We start from the raw sequence: 22,765 nt of genomic DNA on the forward strand, positions 1-22,765 counted from the left end.
AGCAAGAAGCTACAGGCTCAGGCTACTTGGACCAGGGCTAGCTACAGGCTACTTGGACCAGGGTCGGGCCGAGGAGGAGGCTAGGCATTCAGCAAATATTTCATGGGAAGCCTTTGCACTGGGTGAAACAGGAAATGGTGGTGAATCGGGGTAAGATTTATAGAAAGTTCTATCACCAACTCAGAAATGAAGGAGGGCCTGAAATGTGCAACTTTCATTTTTCATAGGATAAACTCATTTTTACAGTGAGCGCACATACGATGCTGAAACCCGATTGTCAGGTTTCTCTTCTCTCTTTTGCCGGTAAAAAGTCGGAGTAAGTTGCAGTTATCTCTTAAATTAAAGCAACCTTTGACTCGCCTGGGATGGGCGAAGCGAAAGGAAGCCAAAAAAAAAAAAAAAAGTGTTGCGAGATCTTTAGCTATAATAATACATTTGTCCCGTCATCACTTCCCGAACTCCTTCTTGGGAAAGGGGCTTGGAGCTCGAGCCGAGCACGGTTCGTCCACCTTCGTGGGGCTGGTTATCGCTCTGAAAGCCCTCCTCCCGCTTTTTAATTTCATATTAATGTTTACTCCAACCTTGATTTTTTAAATCGTATTGCGCTCGCGCGCCCACACACACGATATACATTTACTTGTACGATCTACAAGTAAAAAAAAACCATTTAAAACATTTGAAACCTTTTTACTCGTCGATCGCGTCTGGAGTCCCTCTGCGAGGTAAATGAGCGGTTTTCAAAAAGCCGAGAGGTAAATGACCACACAAGCAAATCAACTTTAGTCATTTGGGTTGACGGTCTCGACGGGGGCGGGGAAGCGCCTCGTGGGAGCGTGTCATGGGCGCTGGAACTTTCCCCAGCCCGCGCGGAGGGTGAGAGGCTTGGGGCGAAATAAGGAGATCAGTGGGGGTTTTCCGTGACCCTCCTGCGCGGGGGGAAAGGGGCGTTTCCCGGAACATTTATAAAGAGGAGCAGCGCGTCTAGTCGGGCAAAAAGAGCTCAGGCGCTGGGCTTTGTGGGGCTCTAGCAGCAAAAGCAACCAGGATTTCAATTGGTTCCGTTTCCATTTCCACTTGGCTACATTCCGATCGCCTCCCGAGCAGACGCCTTTCCCTGAGTTTTGAGTTTCGTCTCGATCACCATGCAGCGGTCTTTCGTCTTTTTCCTCGTTGCTTGGGGCTCCTGGGCTTTTGAAAAAGGTAAGGCAGCGGTAGGTTTTTTACAATATCTTCCTCCAAACTCTCAGTTCCTAGTGCGAAGCGGAGATCTGTCACCGGTGGAGTGTGGGATCTGCCACTGTCCAGAAACAGGTGGTTCTGGTCAGGAAGATTTTTGGGTCCTTAATTCAGGCTGCAGAGCTACTTTATGTCTCTGAAGAGTGGCACTGGGAAATGAATATATGAGATTGAACTCAGATCAAAGCCTCAGCACCATTTAAATCTTACCTAAACTACACCCTAGAGAACTACTTGGATGTAGTGGTTAGAAACTGAGGAACTCTGAGTTGTGCTTCTGTTTTAGGCATGAAACCAGGTGGGTGGCTTTGGGCCAGTCACTCTGTGGGCTAAAATCCTTTGGAAACTGCAAGTTAGGAAAATGGTCAAAGGGCAAACCACTTCTGCAAAACCTTGCCAAGAAAACTGCAGGTTCTAGTCCAAACAAGGCACACACACATGTACACAAACCATATGTTCACTTGTTGCCCTAAAGTTATAACTTTCTTTTTCTTTTCCTTCTGCCTATTCCTAGAAAAGAGCAGGAATGGGACTTTAGGTGATTTCCCCAAAGCAGTTTCTGAAACACCAATTGCAGATTGTTTGTCTTAGGCATTCCTTCCCTCTGGTCTTTTAATTATTTGCCCAACCTGAAGGCTTGATAAGTAGGGTTTCTTCTGACACACCTTCCCTGAATTATTGCACGCTGCAGTCAATATGCTAGAAGAAAAATAAACAAGAGGTTTCGTCCATCAACCCTAAGAATACTTGGTTATTTCCACCTCCTTGCATTTGATTTCCCATGAAAATACAGTTGGTGGGTTGAATATTATTTGGTGATCACATTCTTTGTGGAGGCAAGATACAGCTTTTGTTGCAGGCTAAGCTTGTTAATTAAAGGACAGCAGGGCAATATTTAGATGCTGAAGCCCACCCTTTGAGTGCTGGCCAGACATTAGGGAGGAAGTGGGGGCTGTGAGGTATCGTCTCCAGTCTGTGTTTTTTGTGTAGATGTAAGGTAGATTTGTCTCTTAGAGATACCTGTTGACTGTTGATTCAGAAAACAACACAAAGGTTGAGAAAGGAGGCTTTGCTAGAGGAGGAACAAGCATTCCTCACTAAATTTACTCTAAATTTACTAACTTTGACAAAGTGATGGATTTTGTAACTGGTTGACAAACCACACTCAATGTGTAACCCTCAATGGAGCTACATCTATATCAAGGGAAGTAAGCAGTGAGATACCCCAAGGTTCTGTCTTAGGCCTACTACTATTCAATATCTTCCTAACCAATTTAGATGAGGGAATAGAAGGGGAACTCATCAAAATTTCAGACAACACCAAACTGGGCGGGAATAGCCAACATCCCAGAAGATAGGTTGAATATCCAATAGGATCTCGACAGATTTGAACATTGGTCCCTATCTAACAAAATGAGTGAAATTCAATACTGAGTGTACACCTTACACTTGGGCAAGAAAATGCACAGATTTAGACTAGGTGGGAACCTGACTCGATAGCAGTAACTGTGAGAGGGATCTTGGAATCCTAGTGGACAGTCACTTAAATATGAGCCAGCAGTGTGCCACAGCCATCAAAAAAGCCAATGCAATCCTAGGCTGCTTTAACAGAGGGAGAGCATCAAGATCACATGAAGTACCTGTACTGCTTTATAAGGCCTCGCTAAGACCACACTTGGAATACTGCATCTAGTTTTGGTTACCATATTATAAAAAAAATGTTGAGGCTCTGGAAAGAGTACAGGGAGGAACAATGAAGTTGATTAAGGGGCTGAAAGCTTAAAACATATGAAGAACAGTTGCAGGAATTGAGCAGGTAATGAAAAAGAAGGACTAGGAGTGACATGATAGCAGTGTTCCAATATTGAGGACCTGCTACAAAGCACCAGAGGGCTTGACAAGAAGCAAGGGAGGAAAATAATCAAAGAGAGGAGCAACCTAGAACTAAGGAGAAATTTCTTGACAGTAGATTTAGACAGAGTGGCTTGGTTTTGAAAAATACGAAAAATGTACGATTAACTTTTCCATCAACGGTTGCTTAAGAATTCTAGATAATTCATATGAAACAGATCTACCCAAAGCCACCCAGCCTGTTGGCCTTGCTGAAATTTATTTATTTTATTTATTTTTATTTTGTCAAGCGATTATAAGATAACAGGTATAAGTATAAACATAGTTATGAATGCATGAAATGGATACATATAAGGGAAAAAACAGTAGGACAGGGACAGTAGGCATGATTGGTGCGCTTATGCGCACGCCTCCTACAGGCCTCTTAGGAAGCGGGTGAGGTCAATAGTAGACAGTCTAAGGTTAAAGTCTTTGGGTGTTTGGGGAAGAAACCACAGAGTCAGGTAGAGTATTCCAGACATTGACCACTCGGTTGCTGAAGTCGTATTTCTTGCAATCAGGTTTGGTGTGGTTTACCTTGAGTTTGTATCTATTGTGTGCTCTTGTATTGTTATGGTTGAAACTGAAGTATTCATTGACAGGTAGGACATTGCAATATATAATTTTATGTACTATACTTAGATAGGACCAAAGGTGGCATAGTCCTAGGATGTCTAGGTCTAGAATTTCAAGTCTGGTGGCATAAGGTATTCTGCAACAAGTAGAGCAATGGAGAACTCTTCTTGTGAAATATTTCTGGCCTTTGTCAACTGTATTAATATCAGATATGTAATGCGGATTCCAGACTGATGAGCTGTATTCAAGTATTGGTCTAGCAAGTGTTTTGTATGCTCTAGTTAGTAGTGTGATATTACAGAGAAAAAGCTACACAGGATTAGGTTAACAACTCTTAATGCCTCTTTGGCTATGTAGTTACAGTGGGCTCTAGCACTTAGATCATTAGAAATGAGTACTCCAAGGTCCTTGGCAGAGTTTGGATCATCAACAAGGTCTTCACTATTCAGCCTGTATTTTATTTTCTGATATTTTTTTGCCAATATGTAAGACAGAGCATTTATTTGTTGAGATTTGAAGTTGCCATTTGTGTGACCATTCTGATACATAGTCAAGGTCTTTTTTAAGGGTAGCAGTATTGTCTGTGGTGTTGAATAGCTTTACATCATCAGCGAAGAGAACGCAGTTGCTCTTAATATGATCACAGAGGTCATTTATGTAGAGTATGAAGAGAGTTGGTCCTAGAACACTGCCTTGGGGGACACCACTATTGACAGGTACAGAATTTGATAGGACGCTCCCATTTCAGTTGCATTTCAGTTGCCTGTTGGTCACTTGTTTTTCCCTTGACAGAAAAAGGTTATTAAGATTGGAGAGTGCCAAAAGGCTCCTTCTCAAGTTTCAACATAGATAAGACATCTAGCAGCTCCTCCCATATTGATTCAAGATGATCTTAGGGGGACAGCAATAAAGCTTAGAATTGCAACATAGTAACTCATGTTCAATGGTTTCTATTCACTCAGTTGTGCAATTTCTGGAAAGGAGCTATATTTCTTTTAAGACAGTCAAGGAAAGGTGTGGCAGTTAATCCCAGACAGACAGATACCATTTGTAGAAGATGGTAAAGCAAGTCAATGTGTCATTGTGCAAAGAAAAAAAGAAGAAGCCTTGAAGCACCTTCTGAGTCACATCTGAGCACATCCAATGATTGTGACCAAAAATTACAGGAATAGAAGATTTCCACATTCTCTAGGATACAACTTTTTTGCTGAACTATCAGAACTGCTTTCTCCAATCTGCCACACTCTGAAGTGTTGAGGTTGCTTTGACTAGAATTCCCAGTCAGAGCAGTGATACATTTTTTTTAAAAAAAATAAGACTTTGATTGCATGCCCATGGTTGCCATCTTGACTTTTGGGCACCCTACCCCTACCCCTATGGAGACTTCTGCTGAAGCACTCAAGAGTGCAGGAATGTGCTACATGAACTAATGAAAAACACTTGCAAAGATTACAGCAACATTTTTGGTGGCTGGAGAACAAACTTCAGGGAGAAAGGGATTTGTCAGATTCCAAAGCAATCTGGATTCATTCAAATTCAGTCCACTTCCTCCCTATTCTGGAGATGTGTCAGAGGGGGAGTTTTGGATTAAAAGTGACTCTGTTTTTGGAATATCAGTAGTGCAACAGCCAGGATTGAAAATTCCAAATTGCACATTTTTGGGAAGGCAGATCTTCTCCTTAGTTTGAACTTGACTCCCTAAATTGTCCTCCCAAGAGGAGTATAATTCCTTCCTAACAAAGCAGTTAGAGCAAATATTGAATGGTTTCCTGCAATTTTACCAGTCTTTGGAAATGAGACATAACTTGATACTGATCAAAGAACTGAGTTCCTGATATTCATAATAAAGAAAAGGCAGGAAATATCTAGCTCTTAGTTCTGCAAAGTTATGCTAAGATATCCTAATTCCTGCTCAGAATTCAGGCAACAATTAAGTAATGTTAAGAGAAAATTGATTTGCCCTTGGGCATGTCCCTTCTCTCTAATCCAGCATTTCTCAACTTCAACTACTTTAAGAAATGGACTTCAACACCCAGAATTCAGGGAGTTGAAGTCCACACCTCTTAAAAGCATGGGTCTTCAACCTTGGCAACTTTAAGCCTGGTGGACTTCAACTGGCTGGGGAATTCTGGGAGTTGAAGTCCACCAGGCTTAAAGTTGTCAAGGTTGGAGACCCCTGTCTTAAAGTAGCCAAGGTTGAGAAATGCTGCACTAATTTCTTGGGCCTGACTTGGACAGAAGTGGAATTCTTGCAGGTAGAGACTTGTTTTGATTTCAGGATCAGTGCTGTGTCTCATCAAACCCATAATAACTATTCATTTATAATGCTCAAAAGCCTAATTGACCTTAACAGAGAGACTTGAATAAACAAATAAAAACTTTATTGCCTGCTTTATTCGTCCACATCCGTTAATGCCTGTTATTTATGCTTTTATATTTATATGTCCCCACATAATGCCGAAGTGATTCTGGATGATGTATGCAGTTAATACTAGAAAATTAAATCCCATTGCTTTCAAGCCCTTTCCACTCTTTTATAACTGTATTTTTATGCAAATTGTGTATTTATTTATTTATTTTAATATCAGGATTCGCAGAGGAAAACTTTGTGAGAATTTGGCCAGAAAATCCTCTTGTGCAATTTGGAGGTTCACTTGAGATCAACTGCAGTGCCAATATTGAAGCAGATGCGATTGGCCTTGAGACCGCCTTCAGAAGGGAAATCATTGGAACTGGATCCAATTGGAAAGTCTTCCGTCTCACCAACATCAGTGACTGGAACACTATCTCATTGTGCTATGCTAAGGATCACAAGGCAAAACCTGCAAAAGCAACCATTACTGTTTACAGTAAGTCACATGGTGACTGCAAAAGCAGATGAGAAATATTGGGCATCTAAAGTACCCAGAGTTCAAATTCAACAGGAAGACACAAGAGTCACTTAGTCCAGTAGGATCAAACCTTAGCGCTGTTAACTGCAGTGGTCAAATAACTGAGTAATAAACAACAGAAACCAGAATAAAAGCAATGAACAAAGTTTTATTGAACAATTTGGGATACTTATGCGGGAGAATTTCGTTCTGCACTAGTTGCAATCGATTTATTTCCTTTATCAAAACTATCTAGCTGACCATCTCATTAAAAGTGGGGGCAGTACATAAAGTTAAAACAGTGAAGAAATACATGAAGTTGCTATGCAGGGCAACTGGAGGAGCACACCATGGCAAGCCACCCACAAGGGGAGGCTTTCCTAGGCAAGATTTTTAACACTTCAACATTTCTCTCCATCTCCTCCCCTCGAATCCTTTTGGGAAAATAAGACAGGCTGCATAGCTTACATTGTAAAGTGTTAGAGGGGGTGGGACAGTCAGGAGAATATGTGATCAAGTGTTGGGGAATTGACAAAGGAAACCTATAGTTTAGTGAGGATTACCTACATTAATGTCTAGCAAGAATGCAGGCACTTAGCTAAGCCAAAAGATGGGAATAATTACCTAACAAGGGCAAGCAAATAGAAATAGACAAGATATTTCTTTTGGGAAAGCTAAGGCATGCCCCCCACTGCCCTTAACAAGTATATAGAAATTTAAGTTTGACTTAGAATGTACAGGAAAATATACACTTAGGTAGAGAGAATTTCATCACATAGAATAAATAACAGAAGAGCCGTGTTATTGCTTGTTCATACTTCTAGCATATGCTAATCAAACAAAATTGATTTAGAACATTTTATTTCATTTCAGAATCTCCAGAGGGTATTGAACTGCATCCAGTACCAGAAATGGAAGTGGGCAAGGAGTATAATTTAACATGCCAGGTTTCTGGTGTAGCCCCCATCCGGGACCTCACCGTGACCTTGCTGAAAGGGGAAGAGCAACTTCTGGTAAAGACCTATAAGGATCATACTGACCGTAAGGCTGATCGTGTTGTGGTGAACTATCACATGATAGCTCAGAAAGATGACTACAACAAGACGATCACCTGCCAAACATCCCTGGATCTGAGACCAACAGGACCACTCTTGAAAAATACTTCCCACAGCATATCATTATGGACTTTTGGTGAGATCCCATCCATTGCTCCAGTTCTGATTTAGACACATGGCACCCTGTGCTAGACAATCCTAATTCTCTACAGGAGGGGTTGGTCCACCTGTTCCACTGTTTTGATTTTTGTTTGCATAGATCTGATGTCCCCTACAGTTGCCCCAGCACTCACCTCCTGAGAGGCTAGGGAGAGGGTACTATTGTGGCTGTGATTTCTTTTGCAATAACTGACACATGATTTCTCTTACTTCCTTGGCAGATTTTGCAAAGGCTCCCTTGCTCCACACTGGCCTGTTCTTAGAAGCTGGGACCTTGATGAAAGTGACGTGTGATGCACCTGAGGCTTCCCCAGCCAATGAGGCCGTGTTTGATCTGCGGTTTGCAGGGAAGTCCCTGACCTTCAACACCACTGTGATGGGAGGCTTGGCAAGTGCCCAGGCTGTGATAGCCTCTTCCTCAGTTGGAGATCATGAGTTGATTTGCACGGTCTCTCTGGGACCAGTGACCAAAAATGTGACAAAGATGGTGAATGTGTTTGGTGAGTCTCATATCTGTATACTAACACAGAGAGATTTAGAAGAGTTTTCTTCCATCTATCTGAACAAATCTAGAAGAAGTTAGAAATTAGATTGATTTTATTTTGGAAAATAAAATTTCAATAATGGGTTGGATCAGTCTAAGTAGCTTGAGAGAAAGCCCTTTGAAACCTATGGAACTGGAGGGATAGGTTACTCAACCCTGTTCTATTTTCACTGAGATCCAAGAACAACTATTGTAGGATCAACCAAAAAATATTCCCATCAGATTAAATATATACAGAGCTTAGATCTGACCTAAAGCCATTAGACCTAAAGCCATTACAACTTATGATTGCTTTGTTTTTACTGTTTTGCATTTTGACATGCAGTATTTATTTAAAGAGGTCCATATGTTCTAACCAAATAGAGAATGCATAAATTGAAAGAAACAGCTACTCTCATCCATTTCACTTCTTTGGAACCTCTGGTATCCAGCCATTTCAAGTGCTCTATTTCTATAATGCAGCAGTTTTTCTTACAAGAAATCTGAGGTGAATGTGGACTGAAAGAGAGTGTGAAGGTGAAAGTCCTTCACTAAGCCTCTATGGTTGTAGGTGGACTTGAACTTAGGGTTCCTCTATCCTAGTCCTTACTGACTCTTTTCATATCTAGGACAGGAAGGGGAGAGATAGCCTTTAGCTAGCATTTGTTTTAACTATTTTCATTCATCATTTTATAACCATCTAAGTACATTATCACTGCTCTGCTCTATTTCTTCACAGCTTTACCAAATCCCATCTTGCAAATTGGCAGTTCAGAAGCTGGTCAAAAAGTGAACATTACATGTGGTGCAGAGGGCAGTGCTTCTCCTGGTTTTACAATGCAGATCATGGACACTGCCAAAATATTAGCATCCGGCAACGTAAATTTCCTGCAGCATGAAATGATTGCTCAGCAAGAGGATGACAAGAGGGAATTCATCTGCCAAGTAACCCTGACCATTGATGGGCAGGTCAAGGAAAAAAGCGTGTCTCAAATACTTACCGTCTTCTGTAAGTAGGAAAACAAAAATACACCTCATGTTTTATTCCGAGAGATTCAGTAATCTTCAAATAGTGTGGCAACAAATTTTACAGCTAGGATGACCTTTGGAAATTGGTAACATTGCATAGCGTTATGTAATTGCAGGTCTCTGCACTCCAGAAGGTGACTAGGAGGATCATATGAGTATGACCCAATGGTTCCTTTCATATAGGAACTCACCTAGTGTTCTTCTTGTCCTTCTAAATTACTGAAGTACTGGGAAATTGTTGTTTATTTGTTAAATTTATATCGCCACATATCTTGCTTCTGAGACTCTGGGTGGCTATATAGATTTAACAAATACACACCCCAAAACCCTCAATATATAGCTTTTGTAATAAAAACTACAGTAAGAAAAATCATTAAAAACAATAAAAATACATTTAAAATTACATGGGAGAGCACACTCAAGTTTCCCCTACAATACAGGTACTTTAATAGCTCCATATCCCTGTTCCCAGATCCCCAAGCCAGATGGCAGAGCCATGTCCTTCTGGAAGGCCAACAAGCCTTTGGGGTCAGTCTGGCCTCAGTGGGAATGATTTTTTTAAAGCAAATGGACCTCTCAGTTAATTTATAGAGATGCAAGTGTATTGTTGCAATGAGAGTTAGAGAAGATGTACATTAGTTATTGGTTTTAGTTATTCCCATGAACTAGGTAGGCACCCAATGCAAGGCTGCCTAACCAAGTGGCAAATAGACTAGTAGGTTTGATGCCATCAGGTGGATTAATCTCTGACATCCAAAGCATTATGTCCCATTGTGGTACTATTTATGTTTTTAAACAACATCAGTAATATATTTCCTGATTTCCCTCAGTACTCTTGGAGGTACATATACCCCTTTATGTTCTCAACTTAACTGGTTATTTAAATCTATTCAGGTTGTGTGAAGGAGGAGTTACTTGCTTCGTGATGTGTTTCAGGCTGGGGATGTGGTATACTTTGACTTCCTTGATGCTCAGGGTCTTTATATTTGCACATTTTTTCATTAGCTAATCAGGAATACAGGTAATCCAAAATTATGGCCAAAATGGAGCCCTGAATTGTGGGCATAGGTTGTTGTGGTCATTAAGAGAGGCATCCATGTGACCACCTTGCTCAATGACCTCATTCCCGGCTTTTCCCACTGTGGTCATTAAAGAGAGTGTGGGCTGCCCACTGGGGAGGCCCTGTGCAAGCCGAGGCCCACATTGCAATACCCCTCAGTTCAGACATGGCCTACCCCCAGACATGGCCTACCCCATTACACAGCTTCTCGCCCCATCAGATTCCACAGTCTTGGGTATGTTTTCCATCCTGCCGGGTCCCACGGGCCTTGGGCCCTATCACACTTCGATCCACTTATCTCTTCTAAAGAACTCTTTTTTGAAAGAACACCCAACTGATGTGATGCAAAGGCTCCAACATGGCTTTCTGGAAATGGTGCCATTCTTGCGATCTCTTAGAAGGGTGTGATTTTCCAAATGGTGCAAGGTGGCCTCTATAGAAAGCACCCATATTGCATTGGCTTTGGAAAAGGCATTTTTCAGAAGAGACAAATGAAGCAAAGTGTAATGGGATAGAAAGCAGGCCCAAGGCCTCTGGCACCAGCAGGGTGGGATGTGGGGAGGAAGATAGGCCGGTGGGGGTAGTTGCTGTGTCCTTGTGGTTGGTTGTAAGGCCATGTGGACTGCCAGGCACCCAAATTTTCATCACATGAACATAAGGGCCTTGCAAAGCCCATAACTGAATACAGGTAGTATTTTGTTCACGCCATTATTCAGAACCATCCTAATTTTAGTAGCTGAATGAATGATTGTAAGTTGAGGACTATTTATAGGCTTCTGATCCAGAATGGGACCCTGAGTATGTGCTGTTTTAGAGAGGTGTTTGAAGCAGCCCTTAAAAGATTTGCAAAATTTGTATAATTTCTATTCTATTCTGATATAATATAAGAAGAGTGATACTCAAATGTTCCATAATTTAAGAAAAAACCCTTGTGCTGCTTTATCCATTTGCCCAAAGCAATGATTTAATGACCAAGGAGAACCATACAGAATTCATGTAGACTATTCAATTTGGAAAAATTATAGACAAGTTAAAAAAAAACACACCTTTGCCCCAGCTTTGTAATCCTGACTTAATCCGTTCTATGGTTGTTTTTAGCATTTTGACAAATGGCAAGAGATTCAAAATGTTCATGACTCCAAATATTACAATTTAATTGTCCCTGAGGTAAAAATAGATTCCAGCATTTCTAAAGATAAGGCAATTTTGTCCATGGGGCTTGGATTTATTTACTTATTCAAAAACAAGTCTGAGTGGCTCCCAATCAAAAGTTCAGACAACACATAAAACCATATTAAAAGTTTCAAACTAAACTAGAACATCAAAAAAAAAACCTGGTGCCAAATCAAACTTCTAATGTGCAGTCATCCAATTTTATCCCAGCACTTGTGGGTCTTCCGTGCTTTTCAGAAGGCTTGGAAAGTGGAGGCCTGCCGAACTACAACGGACAGAGTGCTCCACAGGGCAGGGGCTGCCATAGAAAAGATATGGTTGTTAGTCCACCAGATGGCAATATTTAGTGGAAGGGACTGGGAGCATGCTCACTCTATCTGATCTGGTAGGATGGGTAGATTTCTCTAGGGAAAGGGGGACCTCCGGCAAGTAGAAGCATACAAAAGTATGTACAAAGTATCTGTAAGAATTAGACTGTCAGCTGGTGCTCCATTCCAAATCCAAGAAAGAAATACTTAGACTCTTGTAATTAGAGAAAAGATATCTTTTACAGGAAGTCAAGTGGTAGCAACAAGAGAATTCTGAATCTGAGGAAATAGGCACGTACGTCACATATATCAAGGGATGGAAATGTTCCCACCTCCAATAGTTCAAATGGTTCTTCCAATTAAAAGTTGTGAACCTCATCATGTGGACATCCTCAGGTGGTGATGATTAGTTGACCTTGGCCTACTCTGATAAAGGTTTGCAGCTGCGCAGAGAAGAGAAAGCTAAGCAAGAAATAGAAACCCTCCTCAGTTTATACAATATGAGTTAGTAACACCTCCAGCTCGTTTCCCATACTTTTCCCCCTTCCTCCCCCAGTTACTCATGACAGCCAGAAAGAAGATCTTCAAGGCTGACATAGACTTGGGATTCCCAAACGTTGATACTAGCTGCTGTATGCTGCCTTTGGAGGCCATGTTCCATCTGTGAAGGATCATGGTGGTATCCTTATAGATTCCAGGATCCATTGAGAATGAACATTGTATAAATTGCAATAGATTATCACCAATGCTTCTGCAGTTTTGCAATGCATAGTTGCTTCATTACATCCATTATTACCAGTGAAACTAACCACATTCCTTTCTCCATTCTAGACGGGCCCCAAATGGATGATTCCAGCTGCCCCCAGACATGGACTTGGAAGGAGGGAAGTACGACAACACTTACCTGCACAGCCTTGGGAAACCCCACACCGACTGTTCAGTGCTGGAAAGATGAGAGACTTTATGACATCGGGGAACCACAGCGAGTCCAGACAGAGCATGGTGGCATTTATCACTGCAATGCTACCAACCAGTATGGCTTTGATGTTAGAGATGTGACCGTACACGTTGAATGTAAGTTCACTCCTTGACCTAAAGAACAAGAATGACCGTAGTCTTAGGTCCTGTAACTATCAGCCAAATCTGCATTTGAACGGTAGACTTAAGCTAGTGAAACAAACTGATAAAAATTCTGGCCATCACAGCCCTTCCATCTATAGCCCAGTCAAGAAAAATTTGGAGTAGTTCTGGAGCTCAGCAAAGATTCATTGTGACAAGACTATTTAAGAAGGGTTTAGAACAGGGGCGTCAAACTGAAGGCCCATGGGGTGCTTACATCTGGCCTGCAGGGCTGCCCTGAAAACAGCAATGGACTGATCCTCCCGAGGTCTGTTTTGACTGGCAGAGCTCTTTGACCACCAAAGGCACCACCAACATGAGTGGTGTCAAGCTGGCCACTAGTCTCCTATGCCAGCATCCTGCTCATTCAATTGCCTTCCAATAATTTGCCATTATCCTTATATCTACTTCTTCACATATTGTTGAATTTCATCTTTAGTCATCTTTAACTAAGATGATCCGGTTTTGGAATTAAGCTTTTATATATACATTTCCATTTGAATACACCTGCTTCTACATCTTAATATAGCAAAGGAACATTTCCTGCAAGGGCATGTTGGCAGATAATCGGCATTAATAGCATTAAACAGTATCAAAGTTAGAAGGCTGAGTAGAAGTTTGGAAGGCAGAGACAGGAATAGGAGAGCTATGAATTACTCTTGCTGTATAATTCTTGAAAGAAATGTCTTCCAAGATCAACTTCTGAATTTTTTCACATATATCATTTAGCAAAGTGGAAGTCTTCCCTTTCAGTCATCACATATTCATCAGTTATTACATTCATTTCTTGCTTCCCTGTATTTATCCCTACTTTCTTTTTCTTCCTTTTCTCATCTGCTAGCAGGTACTATAGTTCTCTGCCCATTTATTAGACACCCTGAAACATGGCTGTCTGCATCCTCTATTGGAAAAAAAAACCCTATCTGTTAGTCCTTTCATACATTCCCACTTTTGCCCATTGTGTTTTCTTCCATCCCTATCAAAACTCCTTAGAGAATATACCTTTCTCTCAATTTCACATACTTGTTTTAATGGCATTTTCATGTAAGGAGTTTTCATTCTATCAAGCTGACTTGCACACATTATAGTCAATCTCCTGGTGCCAACACAAATCACCTACGTTCAGTGCTATTATTACCCAATTTATCTGCTGCATTTGTTTCCTCGAATCGATATTATTTTCCTATGTGAGTTCCCTTAGTAATATCATAACTATACTGATTTCATACCTAGTTATCTCAGTTTTCTTTCTCTATTATGTGGAATGATTCTATCTCCATTTTTGTTCCTCTTCATCCATGAGTAATCCTTAGGACTCTTTCTGTTTTATTTTACTCTATCTCTTTGGGGTCCTTTCATATTTATTTTCAATTATACAGTATGCAGGCAAAATCCAGGTGTGTTCCTCTGTCTCTATTCCAGATGACATAGTATTAGCATCTTCTAAATGCCTTTGTAGGGCTGCATAGATTCCTACCATGAGAAAGCAAACATGCATAAGACAGAGACTGCTGTATTCCTTCCTGGTCTTTCTTTTCCATTTTCTGAGGTGTTTTTTTTCCCTAGCTGCTGGGTCTCTTAGTGGTGAGGAACCTAGAAGTCCAAATTAATGATGGACTTTCCTTAAAGATCTTCATCAATAAAACCATCCCCATTTGAAGTTTTCATTTAATCAATGATTGTAGGATCCACTGTTCCCCATCGCTAAGATGGCAAGGCAGTCAATCATCTCATGTCTGGGTGATTGTAACAGTATGGATTTATCTGATTTCTCTCTTTATCACCTGATTCATTTCCAGAATTCATTGTTTAATGTATCCCTAATTCCTACATTGGCTGGTGTTTATTCAAGGTCAAAGTTTAAATTGCTGATGTTAACTCCCCTGGCCTTAAACATACCCATTGTTTCTTTTAAAAACACTTGTGGCTTCTGTACCAATACAGGTAGTCTTCACTAATCAGGGACCAGGAAATCCATAGCTAAGTTATGCATTTGTAAAACATGATATTGACTCCACTTGCTATTGTTAGGAGATTCCTGCACATTGCAGCATCCTGTACTTACATAATCATCATTCACAACCTCCCACCAGCTTCCCAATTGACTTCATGTGACTGTGCAACACTACAACATTGTAATTGTTAGCTGGTTGCTGAACACACAAATCGTGATCATTTGACCCCAGAGACGCAGGGACATAACTATGAGGATCCTTCATAAACAGCCCTCATTCAGCACCATCATAACTCGAACAGGCAACAAACAAGTATAAAATTCAGCAAGGACTAAGTGTAAATCTCAGCTGATTGTCAAGATAGCACTGATTTATACCTCCTTACACTAAAGTAGGTATATTATGCTTAAGAGGTTTTTTTCCCCATCCAGTACCAATTCTGTAGAACCAACTTTCATTTGTCTATTTTTTCAAAACTTCAGATATTCTTTTCTTAATGAACCTTTGATGTTGGCTTAAGCATCAACTCCCCACGCAGAATTCTTATAGTGGTTCTTATGTAAGTCCCCATGATGGTTTTACATGTTTTGGCCATTTCCTTAGTGAGGGTTTATATTTTGTGTTCTCAGGTTGGAATGTACTATATTATTCAACGTACTGTATTATTGTACCAAATGGTTGAAGTTGTATTTTATTATTATGAGCCCCACCTGAAAAATAATAGCTACTAACTACTGCCTAGTTGGAGAACTGTAATGCTATAGAACTATTCAATGCTACATTTTAATGCATTTGGTTTTTTTTTCCCTTCGCAGCTCCTCAGTCCATTGGCCATATCATTGGCTATATAGTTGCTGTGCTGGTGGTTATTGCTCTTGTGGCTGGTGTAGCTTATTGGATAAGCTATCAAAAAAAGATTGGGGTCTACCGACTGTGGCAGCAACGGAAGCAACAGCAATCGCCACAAAACTCAATGGAGCAAAGATTCCTGAATGGCAATGCAAATGTCTGAGCAGACCTGTGTTTACTACTAACTGAAGGACCACTTGTCCCAATGCCAGCAAGATTATAGCTGTGTTCAGTGTTCATCACTCTACTTAGCTACAGAGGAAGAGGATGTTGATTACATGCCATCAAGTCATTATTTATTTATATTTATTTATTTAAAACACATGTAGCTGGCCATCTTTCAACAACTCTGGGTGGCTCCCAATCAAAGATGATGAGCCACATGGATAGATTTTCTCCATGATGTGGAAGAAGAGATATGGCACACTATTCTTCAGCTCCTGAGCATTGGATGGGCAGTGGTCCAACTGGCCTTTGTTTTTGGACTTTGGAAGGGTGTGCTGTCCAGACAGTTTGGAGTTAATGGGATTTGGATAGTTAGGTAGCAATTGTGAGCTGTCCCCTTAAGGGAATGCAACATGGTAAATGTAGTTAAGGTATCCTGGGAAATGTAGTCCATATCACTTGACCACATCTGTAATCCTGATTGGTCATTAAATTGACCCTCAATGAGTGGGAGGAGTTGTCCTATTTCTTGGCTGAACTCAGGGATTCATGGTAACTGTTCTATTTCTATCACCACAAGATGAGAGAAAAAGGGTAGAAGATAACCATCTTTTTACCTACAAGACAGATATACAAAGGATTGGTCATTAAAGAAGAACTTCATCACAAATGTGAATTATGAGGATACCTGATGAACCAATAAATGTACTTTGTTATGGACGTTTTGTTGAGTTTATCTATCTGCATCTGTACAGAAGACAAATCCACCACTGTACAGAATACAGAATAAAGGGTGAATGATGGTAGCGTCTGCACTTTCAGAGAGTGGCGGTGCTTATGCCTCCTGCTTTTCCTACTGAAGATCTCATCCACCATCTAAGTGGACTTTCAGACTTTTCCTTGAAAAGGCAACCAGGAACAAAAGGTGGTCTAAAAGACTTTGGGTTACCTCCAGGAGGAGGCATTATTGGGAAGCCACTCAGAACCGCTAGGAAGTGGGTGTCTGCAACACACCAGCTTTGGGCTTTTCTTGCAGTGATGGACAACTCAGCTGTAGAGTTTAAAGCGTCTTCCAGATTTCTCTCCCACCATTAAACTGAAAATAATACCATTATCATAAATGGCATAGTAAAATTCTTTAGTCCTTTGTGCTCTCCGAGCTTGGATATTTTCTTACAGACATTTCATTACCCAACTGAGTAACATCAACAGTGTTAGAAGGCAGTGGTTCTCTATTTATATATGGATGGTCTGCCTGTCATAATGACAGGGGTGTTCTTGGCTGTTCTTTGTTGTTTATTTGGGTTCATTCGTTGTGGCATTGTTTGCTGCTTGTTGGTTGGTCTGGTATTAAGCTTTTCTTATCTGGGTTTTGATTGCTGGTGAGGAGGACTTTCTGCTTCCTGTTTAGCTTTTTAATTGTCTCTTTTAAATGAAATGTAGATGTTATTTTTCACTATATGTCCGCTGATGGTTGATTTGTCTCAGTGCCAGACCTCCAGGAATTCTCTAGAATTTTTGGGACTTAGCTAGGATGCTCATAGTTTCCCTTATCTAGGATGCTCGTAGTTTCCCAGTGGAAACTATGGGTAAGTCTGTCCATGTGTTGTGCAATTGAGGAGTTTTCATTATGTCTTCAGACTGCTAGTCGGCATTCTCAAGAACTCCTTTCTATTTTTGCAAATTTGCACTTACATATTTTCACAGCACATGCCAGAAAGTTAGAGCCTTTTTCTATTTTTAAATACTTGTATGTGAATTCATGATTATCAAGATGACACATTCCATAACTCTAAGTCAGATTTCCGAATGCCGGAAAGAAATCCCTGAGGTACAATGTTTCAGAACTAGCCTCTCCCAGTGGTGGTTTCACAACTCAGCAGGTCTTCTAACGGTCTCATGTAGTTCTTGGTTTTACACATGTGTTTTATTGTTGGGAGAAGAAAATAATGGTGTGAAAATAATAAAAATGATTAAAAAGCTAGAGTAAAGTTAACATGTTTTTTAAATATTGCATAAAAGAAGGGAAGTGTTCCCTGCATGCTATGTTGAATGAGTCATGTTCCCAGGAAAATATGAGAGACGGTAAGAGCACTGTTTCTGTTCTGCTATCAACAGGAGTTCCGTCATGGTACAAATTCTTATTACAAAAAAATAGTACGATCTAAATAAAGACCGTAGAGGAGAAAAAAGATCCTTCGCTTTTTTTATAACTGAGTAAAAAGGAAAACCACCTTTTCTTCCTCCACCCCCATCCCCAATTCAATAAAACAAGCTGTTCTTCTTAGTTTGCCCTTGTTACTTTTCACCTTCAAAACTTTCCCCACTCTTCTTGGGCTGGGCCATCTAGGCATTTCTAAATAAGAGCATTTGTAAAAGCCCAGTGAAAGCATGCAACCACAAAGGTGCATTCCACTACCTCTTCTTGATTTTGTTGAGGAGATCCTACTCTGAGTCCTACTTCATGGTCATGTGGGAGGAGAAAGTGTCTTGAGGCAGAGGGTTTTATTTTTTGTAGTGCATACTTAGGCAGTTGGTATAATTGGACAGCCTTCTTCAAGGATATTTTACTTTGCATCCTGGCACTGAATAGGGGTAGAACAGTAGTTCCAAATTGGTTGCATGCATGCTGCAGATGGGACTTAGAAGTAAACCGAAAGTACCCATATGCAACTCATCTTCATTGCTAACTCATTGAAACTTCAAGCCCTCAAATGACTGTGAATGACAAGTATGACCACATAATATCTGTCAACCAGTGGTGGGATTCAAATATGTTTACCACCGGTTCGGTGGGCGTGGCTTGGTGGGCGCGTTTTGCATGTGTGCACACACTTCGCATGAGTGCACCAAACGCATACTTTGCACAGGCACAGAGGTGTTTGCGCAGGCGCAGAGGTGTTCTAACTCACCTCCTGCAAGCCTGAATGATCCCGGTCACTTCAGCAGCTGGCGCGAGGCAAAGCAGCTGCGCTTCAAATTCAGAGGAGCCTGGGTGAGTGGGTGGGCCCAACAGCAGAGTGGCAGAGAGAACTGGTTCGGTCTCTGCTGCTCATCACTACTACTGGCTCGGCCAAACCAGTAGAATACCAGCACTGCTGTCAACATATAAATATGTTTTATATGTAGGTATATAATACTTATTTCTTTTTTTTTTATTTTTATTAAAAAAAAAAAAAAAAAAAAAAAAAAAAAATAAAATAAGAAAAAGAGGGAGAGAGAAGAAAGGAAGGAGAGGGCGCCCTTTTGTTTCTATTATGCTGGGATCAGAGGTGGTATTAAAACTGGTTCTCACGTACTCAGGCAAACCGGTAGCGGTTATTTGGCGTGGGTCACTGAACTGGTAGCGACCCTGGCTGGCCATGCCCCAACCGGTCGCCCGGTCGCTCACTTGCAATTGCTCTCCTAGCTTTCCATCCCCATGTCCTCTTTGTCCCTGGAAGAAAGGAAGAAAGGCATGGATGCTGCAAGTATCACTTTCCCCATGTGAGTAAAGTGCCCGGAGTGAGAAAGAGTGTGGTCTGAAAGAAAGGGTGGGGCTGAATCGAGCTTCGGAGCACTTTTGCAATGTAAAAGAAATGCATTTTGGAAGCAGGTCTTTTAAAAACTTCTCCAAGGATTCCCCATGGACACTGCATGTATCACTTTCCCCCTGTGAGTTAAAGTGCTGGAGTGAGAAGGAGTGCGGTCTGATAGAGGGGGTGGGGGAATCCACTCCAGCCTTGGAGAAATTTAAAGGAGCCGCTTCCAAAATACTTGTCTGTTAAGTGCTCTGTGTGTGTGTGTGTGTGTGTGTGTGTGAGAGAGAGAGAGAGAGAGAGAGGAGGAAGGGAGAGAAAGAAAGAAAAAATAGGAAGAGAGAGAGAGATAAAACTCTGCTATTATTTTTAATTGTTCCATTATTTATCATGTGTTAATATTTTACACTGTCCCTACACCTAGAGTGATTTTTCTGCCTTTCTTTTGCCCAGGGCTACCACATATTTTTCAGGGTTTACATGCATTCAATGTTGATAGTCCAGAGCATAAAATACACGTGTGTTTTATAAGAGTTAGAAGGGACCTTGGAGGTCTTCTAGTCCAACCCACAGCTCAGGCAAGAAAACTGAGGATGCCAAACTCTGAGTAGAAATCCTGGGAACGGTGTCAGAATAATACTTAGAAGGGACCTTGGGGTGAACCCTATACCATTTCAGAGAAATGGCTGTCTGGTCTTTTCTTAAAAACTTCCAGTGATTGAGCACCCAGAACTTCTGGAGACAGGCAGTTCTCACTGTCATGAAGTTTCTCGTTAGTTTTAGGTGCCTTCTCTCTGTTCAGTTTCCACCCATTGCTTCCTGTTTGCATTCTGCTTCTTTGGAAAATACATTCCCCCCCTTTCTTTGTGGCAGCCCCTTAAAAGCCTGTTGCCTATCACACTCTTGAGTAAAGCATGTGAGCCATTTCCTCTTTTCAATGGTCCATGAAAGTACATCTATAGTATGCAGATAATAAAGTCAAAGAAGGTGAACAACATTTTTACAGAACTATAGATAAGTTGAGGCTGGGTGACAAGAAATGGCTGGGAGGGAAGGGGCCAGGTGAGGCACCCCTTGATGTGCTGTCCCAGCCAGTCTATGGGAATTGGATAGTTACTTGGGAATTATGAGCTGTCCCCTTAAGGGAATGCATCATGGTAAATGTAGTTAAAGGTATCCTGGGAAATGCAGTTCATGTCACGTGGCCACATCTGTAATGCCAATTGGTCACTAATTTGACCCTCGAGGAGTTGGGGGAGTTTTCCTCACTTTTGCCTGAATTCCCTAACTCCTGGCAGCTGCTTTCTATCACTACGAGATGGGTTAGGAGATAACCATCTTTTACCTACAAGGCAGATATGCAAAGGATTGGTCATTAAAGAAGAACTTCATCACAAATGTGAGTTATGAGGATACCTGATGAACCAATAAAAGTACTTTGTTATGGACATCTTTTTGAGTTTATCTATCTGCATCTGCACAACTTACAAATCCACTACTGTGCAGAATACAGAAAACTTGATGTGAGTGACATTGAGTTGGCCACGCCCACCCAGTCACATGACCACCAAGCCATGCCCACCCAGTCACATGACCACCAAGCATGCCCACCCAGTCACATGACCACTAAGCCACACCCACCCAGTCACATGACCACCAAGCCACATCCACCCAATAAGCCACGCCCACAGAACCGGTAGTAAAAAAATTTGAATTCCACCACTGGCTGGGACCCAGTTCCTGAAAGGACGACTGATGGACCTTAAGATACAGAAGGCTGAGAACCATTGATTTTAGAATGTAATATTCTTTTGTGAGAAAAAGTAAATGCAATCACTTGTGTTGAAGGACTCTTCTAGGCAGAAATAACTACATTTGTGGCAGAAAATGTAGTGTGTGAAAGAATAAATTAATGAAAGTGAGATGCCTTGAAGGACCAGGCAAGAACAGAGTGACCTTTTGGGCATTCATTTCAGCTTGGAGAATGAAAGGGGCATGATTATATGAGCACATATGTCCAGCCCATAAAAATGGGTAACTCTTCCTTCCTTCCTTCCTTCCTTCCTTCCTTCCTTCCTTCCTTCCTTCCTTCCTTCCTTCCTTCCTTCCTTCCTTCCTTCCTTCCTTCCTTCCTTTTTTTACCATGCCCTTTAAGTCTTTTAATTCTTAAATGCCAGGCCTTGAAAGGGGAGGGGACAGGAAGCCACAAGAAAGCAGATGGAACATACTGGTTCCCAGAGGTGGGCCCAGGACAGAGCCCAGGCATTCAACCTAAACTCTGTACCTCAGACTGGAGGTTGCAAAGTAGAAAAATACAGTGAAGTCTCTCAGCTCCCTCATAAGCTTTTCTCTCGATGGTGACAAAAGTAAGCTTCTAACTTAGGCAAGAAAACCCAAATCACAGGTACACAATCGTAGTAACTGTGAGAGGGATCTTGAAGTTCTAGTGGACAATCACTTAAATATGAACCAGCAGTGTGCTGCATCTGCCAAAAACAGTCAACGCAGTTGATTAAGAGGGTGCATTAACAGAAGGATAGAATCAAGATCATGCATACTGTTAGTAACATTTTATAATGCCTTGGTAAGACCACACTTGGAATATTGCATCAGTTCTAGTCACCACAATATAAAAAAGACATTGAGACTTTAGAAAAAGTGCAGAGAAGAGCAACAAAAATGACTAGGGGGGTGGAGGCTAAAACATATGAAGAATAGTTGCAGGAACTGGGTATGGTAGACTAGAGAAAAGAAGGACTGGGTTGACATGATAGCAGTGTTCCAATATTTGAGGGGCTGCCTATTTTCCAAAGCACCAGAGGGCTGGACAAGAAGCAGTGGATGAAAACTAATCAAGGAGAGATCCAAACTAGAACTAAGGAGAAATTTCCTAAGAGAACAACTGATCAGACTTGACTCCAGAGTTGAGGGTGATCCATCACTGGAAGCTTTTAAGAAGGGATTGGACAGCCACTTGACTGAAATTGTATAGGGTTTCCTGCTTCAGCAGAGGGTTGGACTAGAACAGTGGTTGCCAACCGGTGGGCCGGGGACCACTGGTGGTCCACGAGAAAATTTTGGTGGTCCACAGAGAAATGTCCCCCCCAAAGCAATCCAGGCTGCACGGGAACAGAAGGCTGCACCGCCCACATAGCCCACCCACCCGCTGGCCCCCACCCTTCAGTCAAGCATAAACCTTACCTTGAGTAGAGCCACGCGAGCTGGAACTGGAAGGTAAGACCAACGGCATGGGAGGGAAATCCGCCCCGGGTGGCTTGCT

At 41.5% G+C, this 22,765-nt stretch overlaps 1 protein-coding gene across 1 annotated transcript; it reads left to right on the forward strand.

The window, feature by feature from the left end:
* The first annotated feature begins 616 nt into the window (after positions 1–616).
* LOC113443250 (intercellular adhesion molecule 1-like) lies at positions 617–17,958 on the forward strand. Its single transcript, XM_026711327.2, has 7 exons — positions 617–1,200; positions 6,291–6,551; positions 7,446–7,763; positions 8,008–8,286; positions 9,049–9,318; positions 12,711–12,953; positions 15,769–17,958. The coding sequence occupies exons 1-7, from the start codon at positions 1,143–1,145 to the stop codon at positions 15,963–15,965; spliced, it is 1,626 nt and encodes a 541-aa protein (XP_026567112.2). The 5' UTR covers positions 617–1,142; the 3' UTR covers positions 15,966–17,958.
* Positions 17,959–22,765: the final 4,807 nt, after the last annotated feature.

The sequence above is a fragment of the Pseudonaja textilis genome, chromosome 2, assembly GCF_049901715.1.
Source record: "Pseudonaja textilis isolate UNSWEBS1 chromosome 2, rPseTex1.2, whole genome shotgun sequence".
Taxonomy (NCBI): domain Eukaryota; kingdom Metazoa; phylum Chordata; class Lepidosauria; order Squamata; family Elapidae; genus Pseudonaja; species Pseudonaja textilis.

Bases quoted from the DNA above. Each gene is read 5' to 3' on its own strand.
- LOC113443250 (XM_026711327.2), top strand. From the start codon at position 1,143: ATGCAGCGGTCTTTCGTCTTTTTCCTCGTTGCTTGGGGCTCCTGGGCT. The intron at 8,287-9,048 runs GTGAGTCTCATA...ATTTCTTCACAG, and splicing joins AAAGATGGTGAATGTGTTTG to CTTTACCAAATCCCATCTTG. The intron at 12,954-15,768 runs GTAAGTTCACTC...TTCCCTTCGCAG, and splicing joins TGTGACCGTACACGTTGAAT to CTCCTCAGTCCATTGGCCAT.